This window comes from Balaenoptera borealis (assembly GCF_965194805.1).
Source record: "Balaenoptera borealis genome assembly, chromosome: 20".
Taxonomy (NCBI): Eukaryota; Metazoa; Chordata; class Mammalia; order Artiodactyla; family Balaenopteridae; genus Balaenoptera; species Balaenoptera borealis.
In genome coordinates, this window is record NC_138879.1 from 40,349,766 (window position 1) to 40,373,345 (window position 23,580).

The following is a 23,580-nucleotide window of genomic DNA, read 5'->3' on the forward strand; positions in this document are numbered from 1 at the left end:
GTGGGGTCTAGATTGCTGAAAAACCTGCAGTATAGAATATCCTTAAAGGGACTGCCATTTTCTTACTCAATAATAACACGATAATAATAGCTAATGTTATTAAGTACTTAACAGTGTCAGGCATTGTACTTAAGAGCTTTACAAGCATGAGCACATTTATGGCAACTTAATTGTCTCAACAGCTGTGGGTGGGGCCACTATTATTATCCCTGATTTATAGATGAGGAAACTGAGACCAGAGAGATGAAGTAACTTGCAGGAGGCCACCTGGCTTGTAAATGAAACACCAAAGCCCCTGCTCTTAACCACTAGGCCGCACAGCCCTCCGCATGTTTGCTGACTAAGAGGATTACATGAAGGGAACAATTCAAACAGGCAGATCATTTTTGTGTAGATGGTTGGATGTTTCTTAAGTGCTTACAATTTATTTCTTTAAATGAGATGGGCCATGGTTTCCAAAACTGTGCTTCTATTGGTAATTGGTTAACGAGGCAGGAGGGAATGAGAGGATTCTTATGACAAGTTTAGAACAGCACCTGGCACCTAGAGAGGATAAAGAACGGCTTAACTGCCTGAATGATGTGGGTCAGTGGAAAGAGCTTGAGCCTGGTCATCAGAAGCACTTGGGTTCATAAATTGCTACAGTCACTAGGGAGAACAGTATGGAAGTTCCTTAAAAAACTGAAAATAGAGTTACCATATGATCCAGCAATCTCACTCCTGGGCATGTATCCAGAAAAGACAAAAGCTCTAATTTGAAAAGATACCTGTTGTTCATAACAGCACTATTTACAATAGCCAAGACATGGAAGTAACCTAAGTGTCCATCAACAGATGAATGGATAAAGATGTGGTATATATGCAATGGAATATTACTCAGACATAAAAAACAATGAAATATTGTCATTTTGCAGCAATATGGATGGACCTAAAGATGATCATACTAAGTGAAGTAAGTCAGACATCATAGATTATCATACTAAGTCAGAGAAAGATAAATATTATATGATATCAGTTATACGTGGAATCTAAAAAATGATACAAATGAACTTATTGACAAAACAGAAACAGACTGACAGACATAGAAAACAAATTTATGGTTACCAAAGGGAAAGGGCAGAGGGAGGGATAAATTAGGAGTTTGGGATTAACAGATACACACTACTATATATAAAATAGATAAACAACAAGGAACTACTGTATAGCACAGGGAACTATATTCAATAGCTTGCAATAACCTACAATGGAAAAGAATCTGAAAAAGAATATGTATATATATATAGATATATATGTATCTATACATATACATATATCTGAATCACTTTGCTGTATACCTAAAACTAACACAATTTGTAAGTCAACTATGGTTCAGTTTCTTTTTTTAAGTCAATCCGAAAAAAAAAAAGAAATACTTGGGTTCAAATCTCACTTATTGCTGTGTGACCTCGAGGACCTTAATGACCTCTTCTGAGGCACGGTTTCCACTTCTATAAAAGGAGAATAATAACCATCCTGCCTCAAAGTCTTTGGGTGGAAGAAATGAGACAAGTTCTCCCCATTCTGGGTGATTCAGTCACCCTCGGCCACCAAGTTACATATATGACAATAGCTAGCAAAAAACATCCTTGGTGTAAGATTACGTTTTTTTTTTTTTTTTTTTTACGTTTTTTTTAAATTACGCTTTTTTTAATGTGTTTGCCTTTGTTACTGTCAATAGACACTTTTAGATAATTCAGAAGTCAACTTCAGCCCAACCCAGGCCAAGTTGTCACTAATTCTGAATTATCCAAATAGGAATTGATGAAGATTGACTGTATCCAATTCTTTGGAATGGAGGAAGGACCTCGGCTCTAATCCAGACCACCACTTCGTTCAGTTTCAAGGATGTCCCAACCATGAACCTTTTCATGGTGAGCAGTACTTAGCGGACCAAGCACTGCAGCGAGAGCCAGGGCACCTGGGCTCTGATCTTGTCGTACTGCCCCTCCTCCTGTCCCCAGGGAAGCAGCTTCCTGACCTCTGGGAGGACCCCTGCCTTGGCAGACGAAGCTGAGGATGGCAGCAGAGGAAGAGATTTTTCCACCACCGCTGCTTGTGCTGGTTCTTCTCAAGGGCAAAGAGGGAAGCGATGAGCTCACTCTGGATTGGAGGGCAGTGAAGAGAGGTGCGAGGGAGAGAGAGAGAGACTCAAATTTCCGGAGGCTATTTCAGTTTTCTTTTCTGTTTTGCGCAATTTCACCGATGATATCAGCCAGTGTGTGGCTGCTCTTTCGGAAACTCCCCTAGTGAGGGCGCCCCCTCTGTTGGCCGGGCTCCCTATAAAGGGCCAGCCTGAGCTGCAGAGGATCCCCGCCGAGGATCCTGAGACAGCACGTGGATCTCCCACAGCCTCTGCTCACAGCGACCATGAAGGTCTCCGCCGCCGCCCTCGCTGTCATCCTCGCCATGGCTGCCCTCTGCGCTCCTGCATCTGCCTCCCCATGTAAGTCCAGGTCCTGACCACCACAGCCCCCGGGGTCCGACCCTTAGACTGGCCCAGACCTCGCCCTCTTTTCAACTGTCGCATTTATACCATCTGAACCCTATGATTTGCATTCTCCTGTACTGCTTTACCCAGATGTTCAGTTGTCCCTGATAGATCTCAAAGCCACTTCATGGCAGGGACCCTCTGAACAACTTGTATGTGTCATCAAGGTCTACACCCCAAGCCCTACAGGTGCTCGCTGAGTGTGGACTGATGCTGGGGATACTAGCAGGCAGGGGCAGCTCGAGCTGACCTCCAAACACGACTAACTCACGTCTAGCAGCAGCAGGGTTTCTAAGAAGCTTCTAAGCACTTAAGTAAAACTCTCCTGGGACAGTCATATTCCCCCCCATTTCACAGATGGAAAAAAATGGGACTTGATAAAGGATAACAAAATCTAATTAAATGCCCACTCTGGGTCAAGCATTGTGCTGATTGCTTTGCAAATATCATCTTATTTAACGCTCACATCTACTCTTTGAGTAGCTGTCCTCGACTTATAGAAGCCCAGAGAGGTTAAGTAACTTGTCCAAGGTCACGCAACTAGGAAGTAAGGAAAGCAGTGTTCAAACCCAGCTCTGTTTGGCTCTGAAACACTACTACTCTGCTGGGAAATGGCAACTGACACTTCCCGGGGCCATCCTGAATTAACTGACCAACAAAAAGTCCTCCTTCTCTGTTCAGAGCCCTTCTCAGTATGCCTCAGCCAGAGGGTCCCAGGGTAAAATATGCATCTTCAGGCCTCTCTTAGGGGTCCTGGCTCAGTCATGAAGTCTAAGTTTTGGAAACCTCCCCGCAACCCACCCTAGGTCTCAAAGAAACCAAGTTCTGAATCCATTGAGGATCCTAGGAGAGCAAAAATAAGGGCAGAAGACCTAAGACAAGCCCGGAGGAAACGCAGGATGCCCTCAGAGCCAAAGGCATGGGGTCGTGGTATAGAGGGAAGGCTCAAGGATTAGGTGAGGGAATCCCCACTCTGGCACTGTGTGTCCATGGCCAAGTGACTTTACCTCTCTGAGCCTCAGTATCAGCCAAAGGATGATAATAGTCTGTTCAAGATAAATCATATAGGGACTTCCCTGATGGCCCGGTGGCTAAGACTCCGTGCTCCCAATGCCGGGGGCCCGGGTTTGATCCCTGGTCGGGGAACTAGATCCCACATGCCGCAACTAAGATTTCGCATGAGTCAACGAAGATCCCATGTGCTGCAACTAAGACCCGGCGCAGCCAAATAAATAAATAAATGTTTTAAAAACAAAAAAAAAACCAAAACACTTTAAAAAAGATAATTCATATAAAGCACCTAGCACCATACCCAGTGTGCGCTGGCAATGAATCCAGGAGTCTTCTTTCTTCCCTCTCCCAGATGCCTCGGACACCACACCCTGCTGCTTTGCCTACCTCTCCCGCCCGCTGCCCCGCGCCCACCTCCGGGAATATTTCTACACCAGCAGCAAGTGCTCCATGGCAGCAGTTGTGTGAGTCTCAGCCCTGTGGAACCCTCCAGGGGGTGAGGGAGGGACACCTTTTGCCCCAGAGCCAGTCCCCCGGCCATGAGCCCTCAGAGATGGCGCCCCATCCACTCCCACCCACCCTCCGGCCGCTCAAATAGCCATGGGTCCGCCCTCTCTAGCTTCAGATCCCCCAGCTATCATGGAAAAAGGCTAGACAAGGTGTTCCTGAAGGATCCTCCCCACTCTGATGGGCTAGGTTAGGTCTCTGATCTTTACGGATGTGACCGTTACTTGAACCTGGTCTGCCATGCCCCTGGGTGGAGAAGATCGACTCAGTCAACCCTTTCCAGTTAAGAACCCCGCCGTCCCCCATATCCGACACCCAATCAAATCCACCTGCAACTTCAAAAGGAACTAAAGAGGAGAGGTCAGAGGTCAAGGCCCTAGTTGCAGTCAAGCGTGTTAAAAAACAATAAGTTATTGATTGATGAAGAAATAATGAAATGAGATTCTCCTTTAAATACGTAAGCTACCACATTTAGAAAAATAGTAATCCTTGCTACCTAGGAAGTGCCTACTGTGTGTCAAATATCTTACATGCATTATCTCTACATTTTATCATAACATCCCTGACAGGTATTCATAATTTTCTCCACATTTCAGATAATGAAAGTGAGACCCAGAGAGGTTTGGTGACTTGCCCAAGGTTGCACAGTAAGTGAGGGAGGGATGGAGCCTGTTTCTGGAGCCTCCTCTTTCTACCCTAGCAAGGTCATTAGCGATAGTGGCTTAAGAAGTTTAAGATGATAGAGACTTAAAGAATGAAAATGGGGCAATCATGAAGTTTTCCATATAACGATGAAGTTTTTTAATCCAAAAATTTCTGTGACACTGGCAAAGTTACAGGTATTCAGATTTGGCCTTTGGTCCTGATGAATCTTTCTAAGTATAGTAATAATATTTAGCACTACTGGGACTTCCCTGGCGGTCCAGTGGTTAAGACTCCGTGTGCGGGTTCCATCCCTGGTCAGGGAACTAAGATCCTACATGTTACGTGGCACAGCCAAAAAAAATGTAGCACTACTAATTTTATCTCTGAAAACAAGTATTGTTCAAAAGGGAAAAAAATCCTTCTTTGAGCACCTATTATGGGCAGGCAGAGTGGAGTAAACCACCATCCCTGCCCTTCTGGGGCTCACAGTCTAAGACAGATGTAGCAATGACCAGGGCACCCTGCATACGAACGTTACAAAAGGAAAGACGGAACACACCGCAATTCAGCGCTTAGCTAAGAGAAGGGATTTAGGCAAAGTTTGCTGCAAAAAGTGCTGTTTGACTTGGGATTGGACTGAGGGACGGGGTGTATGAGGCAGAGGGGATGTCGCCAAGACTCTCCCCTGGTTTTTGTAGAGTCTCGGTTTAGGAAAGCACTGAGGGCCTTGAGTGTCAGCACAATGAAGCAAAAGTGTGAAATGAGCTGGAACGGGGAAAGTCTAGACAAGAGAGGTCCAGTGGAGAGGCTGCTGTTGTCCACATGAGTGGTACTGAGGCTAAACAGCACCTGAAGGGAAGGAGAGACGGGGTGAGGAAGCTTCCGAGGCGGAATCAGCAAGCCCAGGCAAGTGCTGTGAGGTCGGTAGCAAGGAAGAGAGAGGGGTTGAGTGTGATGCTGAGGTTTCAACCCAGACGTGGAGAAGGGGGAAGGTGGAGCCCCCTGAAGTCCTGAGGAAGAGCTGTTTAAAAAGGAAAGGACCGAAGACCCAACATAGCCAAAAATAAATTAATTAATTAATAAAAATTAAAAAATTTTTTTAAAAAAAGGAAAGGACCGAGGTGCCAGCACAACAACTCTAAGGAAAGTCCAGCAGGGAATGTAAGACGAAGGGTTTGTAGCTGAGGAAAGGGTGCTGGGGCCGGAGATGAGACATTTTTTTATAGGAGGAAGGGGTCTCCTGATGTCATAGTGGCAGGAATACAGCAGTCTTGGCTGTCCCGGCTAGTCTGTCTTTATTAAAATCCCAGCTCTGCCAGCTAGTAGCTGCATGAGCTTGGGCCCGTCACTTAACCTCTCTGAGCCTCAATTTCTTCATCTGCAAAGTGCAGTAAAATAGAGGTATTTCCCTCACTGGGTCAAAGTGAGAATAATAAAAAGAAAGATAAAATTAGAATATTTCCTGGCACACAGTTAGGTGCCTGGTAAGTTGTTAACTTATATCATCATCCTTCTCCCCCTCTAAATGTATTATTATATACATAGAAGTGACAAGTGAAACTTGATGAGTGAATGCAAAACCTTCAGTCACTAACTCATTCAATAAATATCCATTAAGCACCTACGGTGTGCCAGAGCCAGGGCCAGAGACTTGAGGAAGCGCACAGGGGAGAAGGGCACCCACGTTGAGCACACCTGCTCTCAAGGGGCAGGTGAAGGTGGAGGGAAGTCAGGCCAGGAGAGGCTCCCCACAGAGCGGGCAGGGAGAGAAGGCTTGGCAACGGGGGTTTGCTAGCCAGTATCACATTCAGCAGGCAGGGGGAGGAGCAGGAGGCCTGGGCAACCCTCCCCCCAGATGTCGGTTTCCTGGCCTCTCGACTTCCTAACCTCAGGCCAAGGGGGCTGAGGAAAGAGGACAGTAAGTCTGCAGGATTTCCTGTATGACACCTGGCTTGCCGAGGGCAGGGTCTGCATCGGAAGCTCCCTCACCACCCCAAACAAGCAGACAGATACTAGGAGGCACCAGAGCCCAGTACACCCCTTCTGCTCCCTTTCTCTTCTCTGCGCCCCAGGCAGGGGAGAAAGAGAGGTGGTCAGGTGCCTCTGAGTGAGGCTCAGAGAAGGGGAAGCAGCTTCCCGGAGAAAAAACGCTCTCCACGATAGAGCACGAAAAGGGGCCAAGAAATCCTCATTCCCATCAGATAACCTAAGCCTTCACTTTGTCTGGAAACATCTCAGAAAGGCGCAGGAAAGCATCCTGAAGGAGAAGCCAAAATGAGAACGGTCCACATAGGCAGGACTAGCTCCACAGTAACACGTTAATGGGTAGCACTGCTGGCCAGGCCCAGGGTGTCCCTCAGAGAGAACCAGTCTCCCAGCAAACAGGTGAGGCAGGCAGCCGGATGTAGCCCATGATCCCCAGCCTGTGAGCCTTCCAACTTACACCATCAACACCTGTAGAGATAAGGCCTCCCGCCCTCACCGGCCTGCACATTCTGGCCGGTTAATTGGTAGAAGTGCTTTGCCATCTGCCAGTATCTCAGGGTCCTCAACCTCTCCGAGCCACGGTGTCCAGCACCGGGACCTTTGGGCTCATGTGGCTCTGATCCACCCTAAAGCAGAGGTCCCGCAGCACCCCAATAACAACACATGCATGGTATTTTTCAAAACTAACTTATATATACTATCTCATCTGAGCTTCACAACAATTGTGCTAACTAGGAATTATTTCTCTCCACATTTTAGAGGTAAACGTATAGACTCAGAGGCCCTAAGTGATTTGCCCAAGGTGATCTAACTAGTAAGTGGTGAAATCAAGACTCAAGTTCATGCCCTTCTTCCGTTCACCCAGGCACACACAGATGGGTTCCTCTGTCGAGTGTCTATGTGTGCCTGCCAGGCACTGTGTTATCTAAGGCCAGATCACACATTTGTTTCACCACCTCGTCTCCCAGTTACTCAGCCATGACTCAGTTCCTGGAGGACACCTCTTTTTCTCTGCATCTTCACCACCCAGCACAGGGTCTGCAACAGGAAGTGCTGAGAAGTGGTTGACCAGCTCAACCCTGGGCTCCTAGGGCCCCGTATCCCCTTAGATCTCCAGGCTGCATGTGTTTTTGCGGCTTGAGGGGCGGGGGGTTAAAGTGCACACAGGACTGCTTCTGGCTTGGAGCCCTTTGACCCAACAGAAGAGAAAATGTTCTTTCCTTGAACGCCACCAATACAATCGTATGGAGCTCCAAAACTAACCCACCCAGTATCATTTCCCCCCTGCCTCAATCCGCCTCATCTCCAAAACTGGCTCTCCCAGCACTGACCAGGTCTCACCCTCTTCTCTCCCACAGCTTTATCACCAGAAAGAATCGCCAGGTGTGCGCCAACCCAGAGAAGCAATGGGTGCAGGAGTACATCAACGTTTTAGAGTTGAGCTAGGATGAAGGACGCCTTGAACCTGAACTTGTGCAAACTTTGCTTCTTGCTCTTGTCCTAACCAGCTTGGGAGGTTTCCCCCCCAGTGCCCTCCTCCCACCCGCTCCTTGGAGGGCACAGATTCCACCACCCGCAGCAGCTGCTGTAAAAGCCTCCCAGGGCTCCTGGGGCTCTGCCTTGTGCACAGGAGGTCTCTAGGCTCCGAGCTTCAGAGCCCTCGCCCGGCCACCGCTCTGCAGTCAGGAAGGATGTCAGCACCTCTGGAGGCGAAGGAGGGAGGGAGACTGGGCTCCTGCGGTCATGCCCCATGACCAAAGCGCCCATCTCAGCCCCTCACTGGGAAGGGCTGACTGGCAAACGTAAGAAATCAGATTCTCATTAAAATTCTCAACGCAATTACAAAGCTGGCTCCTGGTTTGACTTCCTGTCGGGAACCCCCCTTCCTCGTGAGCATTAAGCACTGGATCCAGGGCTGGTCACATCTGGTGTCCACCCTGGATTTGGGGGCTGTGGCCCTATGCAGTGAGCAGGCCCGGGGGCACAGGCTCTCTGAGAAGGGGCCTGGGCAGGACAGAACAGGTAAAGGGACCAGTGGCTCATCCACTCTGAAGGGAGACAACAGTCACTACCTCCCAGCCCCGAGGCCCCAAGAGTTTCTCTCACTTCCCACCACACACCTCCCTGCTTCCTCAGACCATGGTCGGCCCTTCCGCCTACTCTGCTGGCTTCCACCCTAGCCCACCCTACCCCTTACCGGCAGTGGGTTTCTTTGACACACCACTCGTGCCCCAGGAATGGGATTTCAGGGCACTCCCAAAACACCTCAGTTCTTTCAAATAAAGAGAAGGAGGGATTTTGTGGTTTTCTACCACGGCACCAGCACTTTTCAGGTGGGAGTATTCCAACTTTCCCATCGATGTGTTCCTTCCTGTGAACCTGTCTTAGCAAATATATCCGCATAATTAGAGCCGGCGTTAACTGCGCGATCACTCTGCACCGGGCATTGTCAGCTCCCTACATTCACCATCCTTCATCTTCATAACCCTTTGGGGCAGGGAATATTATTAACCCTGTTTACAGTGGGGGAAAACCCTTGGCAAGAGATGGAAATAACTTGCCCAAAGCCCCAAAGCAAAACAAAAACAAAAACCAAACAAACAAACCAAAAAAACCGGGGAGGTGGGGTGGAAGGTGGTACAATTAACATTTAGACGCACCAGGTCCAAGGTCCAATGCCAAAGCTGCTGCTTTTTTTTTTCCATCTTTAATCTGCAAAATTTCAAACCTAGTGAAATTTACAAGAATATACCCACATACCCTTCATCTAGATTCAAACATTAACATTTAACCACATTTGCTTTATCTATGTGCATATACATGTGTGTGTATATACACACACACGTATATTATACAGATGGTTGGTATGTACATTTTTTTCTGAAATGAAAGTTGCAGATGTGATATCACTTCCCCCCAACAGTTTTTGTGTGTATCTCCTAATAACAAGGACATTCTGCGTAGCCACAGAATGAGTAGCATTTAACACTGACACGATATTATTTTCTAACATAGAGTCCATGATCAAATCCCCACAACTGTCCCAATTATGTCCTCTATAGCTATTTTTTAAAATCCAGGCTCCAATGACAGGCACATATTGAATTTAGCTGTCGGGTCTTTTTAGTGTCCTTTAACAGACTTTCTGTGTCCTTAAGATATATTGATATTTTCTTCAGGAGTTCAGATGGGATTTTTGTAGAATATTTCCTAAGGTGGGTTTGTCTACTGTTTCCTCATACTTAGATTCAGGTTGAACATTCTCGGCAGGAAAACCACATGGTGACGCTGTCTTTCTCAGTGCAGCACGTCAGTTTACTGGAAGCGACGGTCCAGTCGGAGGACCCGGTGGCCTGCGTTTTCTCGCCTCGGCGAGCTGCCTGCTGTGTGCCAGGCGCTATGCTAGGTGTCGGGGTTGTAGCGTAGCAATCACTGCAAGCAGTGAAAGGAATTCTGTGTGGTACAAATGACGTGAAACCTTCAACAGAAGCAGTGGCTCAGCGAGCACGAGGACGCTACGACAGTCAGCTCTTGGTGGCAACGGAAGTTGATGTACAGCTGATAGACTCTGAGATAAAATCTGTAAAGCGATGGCATTTCTACTTTTCAGTGTCAATATATGTGACTATCCACATTTGCATTTTTTTATTATTGCTGTTCTTATATATATATTTTTTTTTTTTAATAATTCCAGAGTTTCTTTTATTTTTATTTTTTTGAGTTTTGGCAGCGCCTCACAGCATGTGGGCGGCATGTGGGATCTTAGTTCCCCAACCAGGGATTGAACCCAGGCCCCCTGCAGGGGAAGTGCGGAGTCTTAACCACTGGACCGCCAGGGAAATCCCCACGTATTTTTTAAAACTCAGATTTTTTTTTCTAAAATGAAATAAAATAAATGTGCTCGGTGACCAAAAGGAAAAAAAAGAGTTCCGTCTCTTGCTGCCAAGGAGGAAGGCGTGTGTATGAATAGGGCTTTCCCATTTTTTTTGCCATTTTCCTGATGACTAATCCTAAGGACAATCCCTGCTTCTAACGTGGGCTACGTGAGTTTGAAGTTCGCTAAACACTTCGACTTCCTTTTTGAATTTATGCCTCACCACTGCCCCTCTACCTAGCCAGACAAGCATGGCTTTCCCACTTTTCAGATGAGGAAAGTGAAGCTCCCAGAGAGAAAGTGACTAGCTCAATCCACCGGCAAGTAGATGCCAAGGCTGGGACTCCAGAATGGAACCGGAGTGTTCTATTTACCTAGGCGATCTGGTTGCCCAGCACTTGGAGGCTTCTACCTCCAGAAGCCCAGACACCTCACTAGCCCCTCTTGTGCCACAGAGGACAGGTCTCCCTGAGCTGTGACCCTGCTCCCACAAGGGAGTAGTCCCTGTAGTGCCCTCCCCAACCCAGGTGCTCTCTGCTTCCCCCAGGAGGAGAGGATGGCCTACGAAAAATCAGTCAACATCTCTGACATCAACAGGTCGATGTTCAAGTGCCCATGGCTGGAATATCCAGAAAGGACCAAAGGTGAGGCTGAAATGGACAGGAGTGGAGTCAGGGACAGGGACCTGAAAAGGAAAGCTCCCTGGCACCCACTCCCAGGCAGGGGTCTGGGTGATGTCAGCAGATCCATGGGAAGAGGCAGGGCAGACCCTTGGATACTTTCAAGGCTCCCCACAGCCCTCAAGGTAAGTCTCCAGCGCCCTCTAAGGTGGGATGTCTCTGTGTCTCCCCAGCTTCTGCCCCCTCATCTGCACCCCATTCTTACAACTCCAAGGTTTGAAGGTATTCCTCGTGCCCTCTGCTCCTCCCCCTCATCTGTCTGGCTACCTCCTACTTGCTCTGAAGACTCAGCTTGTGTATAATCTCCTCTGGGAAACCCTTCCTGCTCCTCCCAACCAGGTTAGGGACCCCTCATCTGGACCACCTGTGCCTTTATCCATCTTCACATTTGTTTCCCTCTGTTAATCACCAGTAAACAGTTCTGTCTCACCGGCTAGACCAGTGGTTCCCAAAGTATGTTCCCAGGACCAGCAGCATCAGTACCTTGTCAGAAAAGCAAATTCTCAGACCACACCCCAGATTTACTGAATCAACACTCTGGGGATGAGTCTTCATCTGGGGATAAGGAAATCTGTGTTTTAACAAGCTCTCCAGTTCTTTCTAATGCACACGCAAGTTTGAGAGCCACTGAATGAGACCAGTGGTTTTCACCATTATCTGCACATTAGAATCCTCGGGGGAGCTTTCTAAAATGCCTGGGCCCCTTCCTCAGAGAATCTGAGTCAATTACTCTGATGTAGGACTGAGGCATGTTAAAAATTCCCTCAAATAATTCTAATACCCAGCCAGGGTTGAGAACCACTCTGCTAGACCAGTGTTTCTCCAATTTCAACGTGCATAGGAATCCTGCTCAAATGAAGATCCTGACTCAGTGGGTCTAGGGTGGAGCCTGGGACTCTGCATTTCTGAGAAGCTCCCAGGCTATGGCAATCTTACTGTTCCACAGACCAAGATACCAGAAAAGTATGAGTCCCTTAACGACAGGAACAATGCCTTATTTACCTCCCAGTGCCTGATACAGCGTTCATTAAATGCTAATGCTAAATAAATGAAAGACTGGAATGATGACTCTTCAATCCACCCTTGTCATTGCCATCTCATTTGTACCACAGAACTCAGAAGAGCCACAGCTCCTGTTCTCCTGCCCTTGTCCTGCCACCAGGTAAGACCCCGAACTTCTGCCACCCTGGGAGCTTTGTTGAAGTAGGATGGGCAGCAGACTATCCTTTCCCATTAAGGCTAGTTCACAGAACCCTGACACTCACCCCTGGGGCTGCCACTAACTACGTGTGACCTTGGACAAGTCACTTTCCCTCCCTGAGCCTCAGGAGTATCCTCTGTCACAAGCCAGCCCCTGCCCATCTCCCTTTATCAGGTTGCTATGAGATAATATCTGTAAGGCTTAGGCTATGCAGGCAGGGCTTAATAATGAGTCATTTTTATTAACACAGGGATCTTCCTCATTAGAGTTGCCAGATAAAATGGGATGCCTGATTAAATCTAAATTTCAGCTAAACAATGAATATTTTTTAGTATGAATATGTCCTAAATATTGCCTTCATTACCTGGAATCAAAATTCAACGGGACATCCTGTTTTTTATTTGCTTGGTTTTTACTAAATCTGACAACCTTACTCATACTGAGTCAATGCCCCATTTTCTGAAGTCATGACAATCACCCGAGAACTCTTATGATGATCTTCTCAGTCACCACACTGGGAACCACTGGCTGAAGCCCCTCTTCCTTGTTGCTCAGAGATCTGTTGTAGAGACAGGAAGGCTTGAGAAGAGACAGGAATGAATCCTAGCCAAACCTTCCGAGAAAGCCCCTGACCCATCCAAAACCCTCCACTGCAACCAGAGCTACAGTTCCACAATTGTATAAGAGATAGATTATTTGAAGAAATGCTGCTTTTCCAACAAAACTATTAAGTTCCCTGAGGGCAGGGGTGATAATTGTATCCCCAGCACCTAGTGCCTGGCACATGGTAGGTGCTCACTAAGTATCTGTTGAATGCCTGAATGAAGGAGCTGTAGCCTGAATTTCCGCCCCCCACTCTTTACTCCACATCTCCCTTGCCCCTTGCCTTTCCATCTCCTTGCCCGGAAGGCTTTTTCAAAGTACTCTGAGATGCTCAACTAACCAAACTGTGTACAGTTGTCCCTCGGTATCCGCAGGGGATTGGTTCCAGGACTCCTGTGGATACCGAAATCCATGGATATTCAAGTCTCTTGTATAAAGTGGTGTGGTATTTGCATGTAACCTACACACATCCTCCCTAGATTACTTATAATACCTAATACAACGTAAACGGTATGTAAAGAGTTGCTGGGTACGTGGCAAATTCAAGTTTTGTTTTTTTGGAACTTCCTGGAATTTTTATTTTCCAAATACTTTCAATCTGTGGTTGGTTGAATCCGTGGATGTGGAACCCGCGGATACAGAGGGCCAACTGTACTCAGATCAATTTGCAGACCAGCAACGGCTTCACAACCTTTATGTCATTTGTTCTTCACAACCACCCTGGGAGGGGTACAGAACAAGGATTATTAGCTCCAATTTGCAGATGAGAAGACTGAGATCTTGGTGGGGTGAAGTAACTTGCCCGAGTCACACAGTGGGTTCGGAGGTGGCTGTGACTTCAGCTCAGATGACAGGCTGAAGGGCTGTTTCCCTCGTCTAGTCCCTTCTCACCCTGGCCCTTTTCCTGGCTGAGCAATGTCCCCTGTGACTGCTCTGCCACTCACACCCCCAGATGCCAAAGGAAGAGTTTCCCCCAAGTCCGGAGTGCTGGAGGCAGCACCCGAGCAAGCCAAACTCCGTACCTTACTGCTACTCCAAGCAGCCTGAGATCTACACGCACTGGCACGCCCTGTATAATCAGCGAAAGGAACGGGAGGCCCAGAAGATACTGTGGAAAATGAGAGATCGCCCTAGGTGTGTTGGGCCCCTTCCTGTTCTCCACGCCCTCCACATCTTCTAGGAAAGGAAGGAAAGAGAAGAAAGGGGTGGAGTGGGGCTGGGCGTGGTGCAAGTCAGCCTCCAGACCCCAGAGAAGACCCTGGGGTAGAAGGAGGCTCATCTTTCTTCCTCTGGTCTCACCTCTGAGCTGGGCTGAGGACCAGAGGCAGAGAAGAGTTAGTGAAGTAAGGAGGGAGGGAACAAGGGGACCAGGGCTACCTGTGCAATTTCTCACACAGGTACCTCAAAGAGGGTACCCTCATCCAAAAACTCCATCTCCCAATGAGCAAGCTGATTGTAAAGCCTCAGATGGAATCCAAGCCCTTAGACCCTGCTGGGGACCCCCTGAAGTGGCAAAGATTAAAGGTCAGGGACCACGGCTGGGGGGAGAATGGGGAGACTCTCTTTCTGTGGGTGCCCTTACCTGGGGCTCACACCATCCTTCCGCCCTCAGTCCCTGCCTGCTGCCTGCAAAACGGAGGGAGGGGAGGAAAGGGGATTGGACTGGATGAGCTCCTTCCAGTTTGAAAGTATAGCTGTAGAACTCTATGTATCCCTTTCTTCCCTTCCACTGGCTCGCTTTGATGGGCAGGAACTCACAGAAAGCCTGAAATCTCCCAGAGAGGATGAGCAACTCTATGCAGCACAGGTGAGAAGTGGCAAGGGTGGAGGGGCATGGTTACAGGTAGGAGTTGGCTGAGCTGGGGAGCAGAAAGATGCTTGAGGTGGAGGGCAAGGGTGGAGTGATGTTCCCAGAATAAACTCCAGCCGTGTCCAGAGGATGGAAATTCCCGGCGGTGGTGTCCAAGGTCTCTTCCCTTTCCTCTAACCCTGTTCCTGCAGGCTCTGGGGTGCCTGGGCGTCAGAGACAAGTTCATCATGGAAGCACTATGGCAGGTGGTGAGTCTGGGGCTGCACAGAGTTCAGGAGAGGAGGAAACAGAGCCTGAGGTGTGTAGAGCATTGGCACATGGGCACTGACAAGGCTCGCCGGGCTCAAGGACTATGGGTCAGATCCAGGGAGGAGAGAGCTGCCTTGTGTGGCATGTCCCCATCTCATGCCCTTGGCTTCTTTAAAGGGCCGCTTGATCTAAAAGGATGGGGAAGGGGGAATCTGAAGATCCCCTTTGTCTAACAGGAAAGACGAGCAACTAAAAAGCCAGGAGAAAACTGGGACTGAGTTCATTCTCTACCTTAACTAAGTCAATGCCTGTGCCTATATGCCAATTTATAAGGGGGGGTCTGTGTTCTTACACAGAATCTCATTTAAATCTTCCAGTATTAGGAATAGGTAGTAGTAGCTGCATTTTTCTAACGAGAAAATGAAAGCTCTGAGAGGCCAAGTGACTTGCCCGAGGCCACGTGGCTACCAGATACCAGACAGGGATGTGAACAAAAGCCTTACTCCCAAGTCGTGTTCCTTCCATCGTACCATCCTGCCTGTACCCTGTGTTTGAGCGTAAACAGGTCACTCTCTAGGCCTCGGTTTCCTCATTTGTAAAATGAAAAGTTAAGCTGAGATGATCCTGAAAGCTCTGACATTCCACCACCTTATGGCATGTTCCCACCCACCGCCTCTTAAATCAGGCCCAAACTGGCCCAGAGAAAGTGAAGTGTGAGGCCTGTCAAACCCTGGCCATCCTGGGTGAGTACGTCCTCTCCCTGGGCGGGGAGAAGGCGGGTGGTGCGGAAGGAAGCCCACGCTGCCCTTTGGGGAAGGACCGAAGGGACTGGACTGTACACTCACTGCCACCTAGCCGTTGGCAGGGTCTGGGAATCGTCTGATGTACTGTTGGGCAGAGAGAGGAAGGCGGGGTGAAAAGCGAGAGGAGATTGGAGGGAGGGAGAGAGCGGGCTCTGGGAACGGCCGTCATGCTCAGCCAGCCGCTCTGGTGTCTTGAGGGGACGGGCAACCCTGTGACCTAGAACTTGGAACTTCTGTCTTGAAGGCACAGGGGTCAAATGGGTTCCGGCAGAGAGGAGCAGCCCTGAGGCTCCGCCCTGACCTGAGGATCCTCCCCGTCCAGGTTGCCTGAATAAGCATGTGATCCAAGCTCTCATCAAGCAGTTGAAGGGGCAAAATGAGGGGCAAAGGATGGATACTCTGACAGCGCTACGGGTGTCTCTGAACTCCTGGGCTGCTGTCCCCAAAGACCAGGTGATTGGGAGGAGAGTCAGTCACTGGGGCAAGGTAAGACAAGGTAATTGACGGTGTTGGCACGGGGTTAAGCCAGGGAGAAGGTAACCTAGCTCCTGGCTTTGATGGCGGAGGACGTTGTCCTTGTGGAGTCTCCTGTGGAATAGGTTCCCTGGACAGAAGCACTGGCAGAGCCACTTAACTGGTCATATAACCTCTGAAAAGCCAGCTTTCAGAGGTGTCATTTGTCCGTCTCTAAAATGGATAGAGTAGTTATCTTATAGCATTGTTGAGAACATTAAATGAGATAATATACGTAAAGCACCTAGTTCAACGCCTGTGCTCTTTAAGTGATAACTCATCATCATTATTATCATCCTTAAAATAACCTATTAAAGGAAGACCTCAGCCAAAAGGGGACAGGGAGCAAGAGAGTCTGCTGACACTACTCAAGACTTTTCCCCCTTAGGGTCCTCTTACTTTGACCCCATCACTGCTCCACGTGAAACAGAATTCATCACTCATCCATTTACTCAACAAACATATATTAAACAGCTGTCGTGTGTGAGACACCATCCTAAGCCCTTGGGATATGTCAGCAAACCAAACAGGCAGACATCCTGGCTCTCGTGGAGCTTACATTCTAGTGGGGGGAGACATGTAATAACCAATAAATTTAATTATATAGTATGTTAGAGGTGCCAAGTGCAATGGAAAAATTACGTAGCAAGGTGAGAGTGATCAGGAATGCCGAGTGGAGATGGGATGAGTTGCACTTTTAAACATGGAGGACAAGGAAGGCCTCATTTGGAAGTTGTCGTCTGAGCACAGACAAGAAGGCGAGGGGTGAGCCTTGCAGATAGCTGAGAGAAGGCATCCCGGAAGAAGGACAAATCCAGGCAAAGGCCCTAAGGCAGGAGCACACTTGGCATGGTCAAGGAACAGCAAGGAGGCCACGTGAAGGAAGTGGAGTGGGAACAGAGAAACCAGGAGGAAATGAAGCTGGGTCAAAGACGTTAAAGGAGACTAGATCATATGTGGCCTTCTGGATGACTTTTAAGTACTTGAGCTTTTACTCTGAGTGGAACAGGTATTTGAGCAAAGCAGTAACATGATCTAACTTATGTTTCAAAAGGTTCACTCTTACTGCTATGCTGAAAAAAGATGGGCAGGGGCGGGGGGCAAAAGTGGGAGCAGAGAGACCGGTTAGGGGCTGCTGAAGCAATCCTGGTGAGATACGATGGTGGCTTGGACCATGGTGGTTGCAATGTGGTTGGTAAGAAGTTATTCAATTCTGGATACATTTTTAAAGCAAAACTCTGACAGGTTAAATGTGAGTTATAAAACACAGTGAGGGGGACTTCCCTGGTGGCGCAGTGGTTGAGAATCCGCCTGCCAATGCAGGGGACACGGGTTCGAGCCCTAGTCCGTGAAGATCCCACATGCCGCAGAGCAACTGAGCCCGTGAGCCACAACTACTGAGCCTGCGCATCTGGAGCCTGTGCTCAGCAACAGGAGAGGCCGCAACAGTGAGAGGCCCGCGCGCCGCGATGAAGAGTGGCCCCCGCTCGTCGCAACTAGAGAAAGCCCTTGCACAGAAACGAAGACCCAACACAGCCAAAAATAAATATAAATAAATAAATAAATTTATTAAAAAAAAAAAAAAAAAGACAGTGAGGGGTACTTCCCTGGTGGCGCAGTGGTTGAGAATCCGCCTGCCAATGCAGGGGACACGGGTTCGAGCCCTGGTCCATGAAGATCCCACATGCCGTGGAGCAACTAAGCCCGTGAGCCACAACTACTGAGCCTGCGCTCTAGAGCCCACGAGCCACAACTACTGAGCCCACATGCCACAACTACTGAAGCCCACGCACCTAGAGCCCGTGCTCCACAACAAGAGAAGCCACGACAATAAGAAGCCCGCACACCACAACAAAGAGTAGCCCCCGCGCACCGCAACTAGAGAAAGCCCATGCGCAGCAACAATGACCCAACACAGCCAAAAATTTTTTAAATTAAAATTAAAATTAAAAAAAGACAGTGAGGAAACAAGGATGAGGTCAAGGTTTTTGGCCTCGAAGCTGAAAGGATGGAGTTGTTACCAACTAACATGGAGAAAGCTGCAGGTGGAACAGGCTTGGAGGTACTATAATATCAAAAGCCCAATTTTGGACAAGTTATGTTTCAGATGTCTACCGGACCTCCAAGGGAGACAGCAAGTAAACAGTTAGATATACAGCTAGAGGAAGAAATCTATGAGTTGTCAGCATATAAGTAGCATTTAATGTCATTCACCTAGATGAGATCACTAAGAACCAAGAATCAAGCCTTGGGGCACCCCAACGTTAAGCGGTCAGAGATAAGAGGAAGAACCAGTAAATACTGAGAAGTGGCCAATAGGTAGGAAGACAAACAAGAGTGCGGCATTCTGAAAATCAAGTGAAGAACATATATCAAGGAAAGGAGATAAATCCATATCAAATAATAGAAGGACTGAGAATCGATCCAATGGATTTAACAATGTGGGAATCATTGGTTATCTTAACAAGAACCATTGTGGGGACTTCTCTGGTGGTCCAGTGGCTAAGACTCCGTGCTCCCAATGCAAGGGGCCCGGGTTCGATCCCTGGTCAGGGAACTAGATCCCACATGCCGCAACTGAAGATCCCATGTGCTGCAACTGAAGATCCTGCATGCTGCAACTGAAGATTCCGCATGCCACAACTAAAGATCCCGCATGTCACAACTAAGATCCCACACGCTGCAACTAAAAAGATTCCACATGCCACAGTGAAGATCCCGCATGCCACAACTAAGACCCGGCGCAGCCAGATAAATAAATGAATAAATATTTTTTAAAAAGAACCATTCTGGAGGGAAAGTGGGAGTGAAGGCCTGAATAGGGTGGCTTTAAGAGAGGATGGGAGGAAAGAAGTTAGAGTCAGCAAGCATGGACAACTTTCCAAGTTTTGCTGAAAAGAGTTGTAGTCAGTAGCAGGGGTAAATACTAGAAAAAGGAAAAATAACAGCATGTTTCAGTGCTGAGGCATAATGATCCAGTCGTTAGGAAAATGATCATTTTGAAGAGGGTGGGAAGAATTGTGCAGCAATATTCTTGAGCAGATGAGAAGGGATGAGCTCGAACACATGAGTAAGAGAGACTGACTTTAGATAGATGGGCATGGTCCATTGTAACATGTGGAAAGGAAGAACATATGGGTGCAGGTGTTGACAGTTGGATAGAAGTGGTGGTAAGTGTCTCTGGAACTTCTTTTCCAGTTGCTTTTATTTGCTCAGTAAAGTAGGAAGCAAGGTCATCAACTTAAGAGAATAGAGGAAGAAGTGTTAGAGGTTCCAGAGGAAAGAGAATGAATTAGAAGGGTGGGAAAGAGAATTGCCCGGGGAAAAGCAGTCCGATCACTAGGCAGCATTAAGGGTCTACACGAGGTTTGTGTTCATACGCTTCAAGCAAGATTAGTCATCATAACTTTGTTTCCCGCCAGGAAGTGCAGGCACAGAGTTGGTGGAGAGTTGAGTACAATGAAGCAAGAGGGGGTAAAGGAGTTGAGTGAGCGGGACCATGGAACTGAAGCTGGGTAAAGAGGGAAGAAAGTGAGGAGCAGTGAAAAAGTGCTCAGTGAATTGCTAGTCTTTGTGGAGTCCAACAATTGTTGACATCAGAGGAGAAGCAGAAAGATGGTGGGGAGGGGTCATCGAGAAGTTGCAGTAATGGGTAATGATAAAGTCTCTCTGTGGGAATTAGTGGCTGACATAGAGTAGAGGACAAGGTTATTGGAGGAGAGGCTTTGGATCAATGACATGTATATTTTTTCAAATGCCAAGAATTAAGACGGCAGAAGTGTTAGAGAGTAACATTGATCCATCCACAAGAAAAGTCATAGAGAAATGAAAGGATGCGGCCTAGGAGCAAGTAGATGACAGCAAAAATAAGGGAAGTGGGTAAAATAATCTCATGACGTGAGATTCACCTTAAGGAGGAGGGAGAATGGTCTGGAAGCAGTAATGAATTGCCTTCCTGACAAAGCCTGGCCGAAGACATAGTCCCACCACCCGTGTCCCTCATCTCCCTCTCAGAGGACTCAGGTCGAGGATGGAGAGAAGCTGGTGCCTGTGCTGCAGATGCTGATAAAGAAGTCAGGGAACAAGGCAGCAGTGGAGGCGGCCCTGTGCTTGGGGTTCCTGAGGCCCTGTAGCAGCACAGCCCGAGAGTACTTGCTGCAGTGCCTGCACCAAGGGCCAAAGACCCAGCAGATGCAGGTGCGAGGGGCAGGAGGACGAGCTCCTTGGGGAGCACTGGGGAACCAGTGCTGACTGGTGGGGTGTGGACCCTGTCATCCTCATCCCAGAGAAAAGAAGCTCCCGCAAGGAGCACCACAGGGTCCTCTGTGTGTTTCGTCAGTATGTATATACATACGAGTACTGGGTCGTATGGACGCTAAATGTACACGTGTCTGTGTACATTCAATGTGTATGGGTGTTCATGCATGTATGTGCACGTGTGTGCACACATGAACTTACGCTCTCACTCACGAGGCCAAGAGGGAGGCGAAAGGACCCCACCTATTCCCTACAAGTTCTAGCCCTCAAGCCTGCTTGGCCATCCAGATGCCTCTTGGTCTGGTATACCCCAGCCCGCCCTGCCCACCTCCACAGGCACTCAGTATGCTGGTCAAGATAATGGGTGTGCACTCAGCCACGGTCATCAGGACCATCCTAGACCAGCTGTGCTATTCCAGTGTCCTTGAGGTAAGCTCTAGGGCTGCCTAGTACCCTTCCTTCTCCAGGACTAGGACAGGGCTGGGGGATGAGGAAGGGAGTCTATCCTTCATGTCTTCCCCACCCCTGCCCTCAGCACCGTTTTGAAGCCAGCCAGATGCTCAAGACCATTGGGCTGGAACAGATCCAGGCACAGGGCCTGGAAGGACTCACATTTGACCTGCTCAGGAGGAAGACGTATAATGAACCCTTCTTTGTAAGTGAGACCAAAACTCCCAAGTCCAGGCAGCTCAAACCTGTCTCTCCACCTTTCTCTAAAGAACCCCCTGTCTTGGTTCTCACCACGCTGCCCCCCAAAGCATCACATTCACCCTAATGCAGCCCCTGTTTTCAAGCCACCTTGCCTTCATGCGGGCCGTTCTCTCAGCTTAAAATGCCCTGAGTCATCTCTCCCTCCTCTGCAAGGTGGAAAACTGCCGCATGCTTTCAGTCCCACTGGTAAGTAACTCCTTTCTCCTTCTGCCTATTAAAATACGATTGCCCCTTCCAAGCCAGTCCAAACAACACCTCCTATGGGAAGCTTTCCCAGATCACCAACAACAGAATCACCCTGCCTTCCTCTGTGCTCCCTTGCTTTCATCTTTGTTATAGCTTGCTACAAAACCAGCCACAGAACTGCTGAAGACATTTTTCTAAACTGTGAATCAGATTGCGGCTCACCTCTGCATAGAACTTCTCAATCGCTCCCCAAGCCCTCAGAAGGGCTTACACTGCCCTTCACCACCCAAGTCCTGCCTACGTCTCTAGCCCCACTACACTCCCGCTCAGAGCCACACACCAGCTGCGCTTAGGAACACCCCGTCCTGATTTATACCTGTGGTTCCAGTGTAATTACTCAGAGTGCCCCACTCTGAAGAGTCCGTTTGGTCACCTAGCCAAACTGAACTGTTTTCTGCTCCCTAACCTCTCTGCGCTCTCCCTTGCCTCCAGGCTTCTGTGCATGCTCTCCCTCTTGCCCAGGAAATCTGCCCCCAGCCCTCTACCTGGTTAACTCATGCTCCATGTTCAGGTTTCAGCAGAGGCATCGCTTCCTCCAGGAAGTCTTCCTGGTACCCAGACTGAGCTAGGAGACCCTCCTATTGCCCCTACACTTAGTTCAGGAGTGTGACTGACTGTTCCACTTGTCTGCTTTCCCCACCAGAGCGTGAGCTCCTCGAGGCAAGGATCATATATGTAGCACAAAGTAAACATTCAATAAGGTTTGAGAAGCACTTAAGGGTACACCCCTGAATCCTTGTCTCACCTTAATCCCTCTTCAGGCTATGAGGCAGGCTGTTGCTGAAACTGTGGAAGAGCTCAAGATGAAGCCCACAATGATGAACTTGGTGGAGGCGTGAGTGGCTTGGGCTGGGAACTGCCAGGGCCAAATCCGAGGCTGTGAGAAGGGGACAGAGGGTCAGAGAGAGCTGAGAACCCACGGCCCATTCTCAGCTCGCACTGGCCTGTGCCCCTGGCCAAGTCACTCTTTGACCTCTGGGCTTTTCTTCATCTGTAAAAAGGGGCTGATAATACCTACCAGTCAGGGTTGCTATAAAGCTCCGATTAAGATGAGGACATGAAAGGGACTTGTAAAAGGCAATGTTCTGGACAGATGCGAGTCCTGATCGTCATTTAGTGCCCCCTGGAAAACCGTAGTACCTACCCTTCCCCTCCCAGCCCCTTTCCTGACCCAAGAAATAAGAAGGGGAAGTTAATAAAATTAACATCACACATCAGCCTTATGCCTGACTCACTCTGGACTGTAGGAAGCAGCCAGCCTTGCTCCCCTCCCCTTAACTGGACCACAACACACTCACTCCCCTCTCCAGGCAACTGATGAGCTCAAATGCCACTGCACGCCAGGAAGCAGTCATCTCTTTGGTAAGGCCAGCTCCGCTACTCTGACCAGATGTTTTGATGGCAGGGGGAGCGGGCAGTCCAGCAGAGTTACTGAAGGGAAGAAAGGGCTGTAAAGTTTGGGGAGGTTGTTTGCTTGCTTTTTTATCTTAGAATTCCAGCCCTATCAGGAGTTCAGGAGAAGATTTTCTTCAGGATTGGAGGTGGGTGGGATAAGGGACAGGAGAAGGGTGTGAGGGGCATTGCTTAGATATTACACGTAGAAACTATCTTGACTCTTCTGGTGAAAAAATTGTACCGGAACCCAATGAAGTGGCCCCAAAAGGCAAGGAAAGTGCTACCTCTGCTGGGAAGCCTTATCTCCTCTCCAGGCACAGGGTCATCACAAGGGCACTAGAATGGAAGAGTGTAGACGGGGCATCTTCCTGGGGCCGGCTATTTAGGCGCCCTCATCCTGCCTCTGCCAGGGCGTCCTGGGGATCCGCAGCCCACAAGTGTTCCACTTGGTCCTAGACATGCTGGATGTGGAAAAGAGCCCGTCTGTGAAGAAAAGTGTAAGGCATCCCCACCCACCTCTTCCTCTTCTCAACCCTTCCTCCAAGCCTCTCCCACCTATCCT

At 48.6% G+C, this 23,580-nt stretch overlaps 2 protein-coding genes across 2 annotated transcripts in view; both read left to right on the forward strand.

The window, feature by feature from the left end:
* Window positions 1-42: 42 nt before the first annotated feature.
* CCL5 (C-C motif chemokine ligand 5) lies at window positions 43-8,522 on the forward strand. The gene is made up of 3 exons (XM_082374009.1): window positions 43-2,482; window positions 3,891-4,002; window positions 8,035-8,522. The coding sequence occupies exons 1-3, from the start codon at window positions 2,407-2,409 to the stop codon at window positions 8,120-8,122; spliced, it is 276 nt and encodes a 91-aa protein (XP_082230135.1). The 5' UTR covers window positions 43-2,406; the 3' UTR covers window positions 8,123-8,522.
* Window positions 8,523-8,611: 89 nt separating this feature from the next.
* The window catches only part of HEATR9 (HEAT repeat containing 9), a 324,842-nt gene continuing 309,873 nt past the window's right edge, over window positions 8,612-23,580 (forward strand). The window contains exons 1-14 of the mRNA XM_082374013.1: window positions 8,612-11,194; window positions 12,343-12,392; window positions 13,987-14,168; window positions 14,432-14,558; window positions 14,785-14,841; window positions 15,036-15,092; window positions 15,779-15,836; window positions 16,219-16,349; window positions 20,424-20,606; window positions 21,003-21,095; window positions 21,202-21,321; window positions 22,385-22,458; window positions 22,934-22,985; window positions 23,429-23,515. Of these exons, the coding sequence (XP_082230139.1) occupies window positions 11,107-11,194; window positions 12,343-12,392; window positions 13,987-14,168; window positions 14,432-14,558; window positions 14,785-14,841; window positions 15,036-15,092; window positions 15,779-15,836; window positions 16,219-16,349; window positions 20,424-20,606; window positions 21,003-21,095; window positions 21,202-21,321; window positions 22,385-22,458; window positions 22,934-22,985; window positions 23,429-23,515 (1,359 nt within the window). The 5' untranslated portion in view covers window positions 8,612-11,106. The remainder of the gene's footprint in view (window positions 11,195-12,342; window positions 12,393-13,986; window positions 14,169-14,431; window positions 14,559-14,784; window positions 14,842-15,035; window positions 15,093-15,778; window positions 15,837-16,218; window positions 16,350-20,423; window positions 20,607-21,002; window positions 21,096-21,201; window positions 21,322-22,384; window positions 22,459-22,933; window positions 22,986-23,428; window positions 23,516-23,580) is intronic.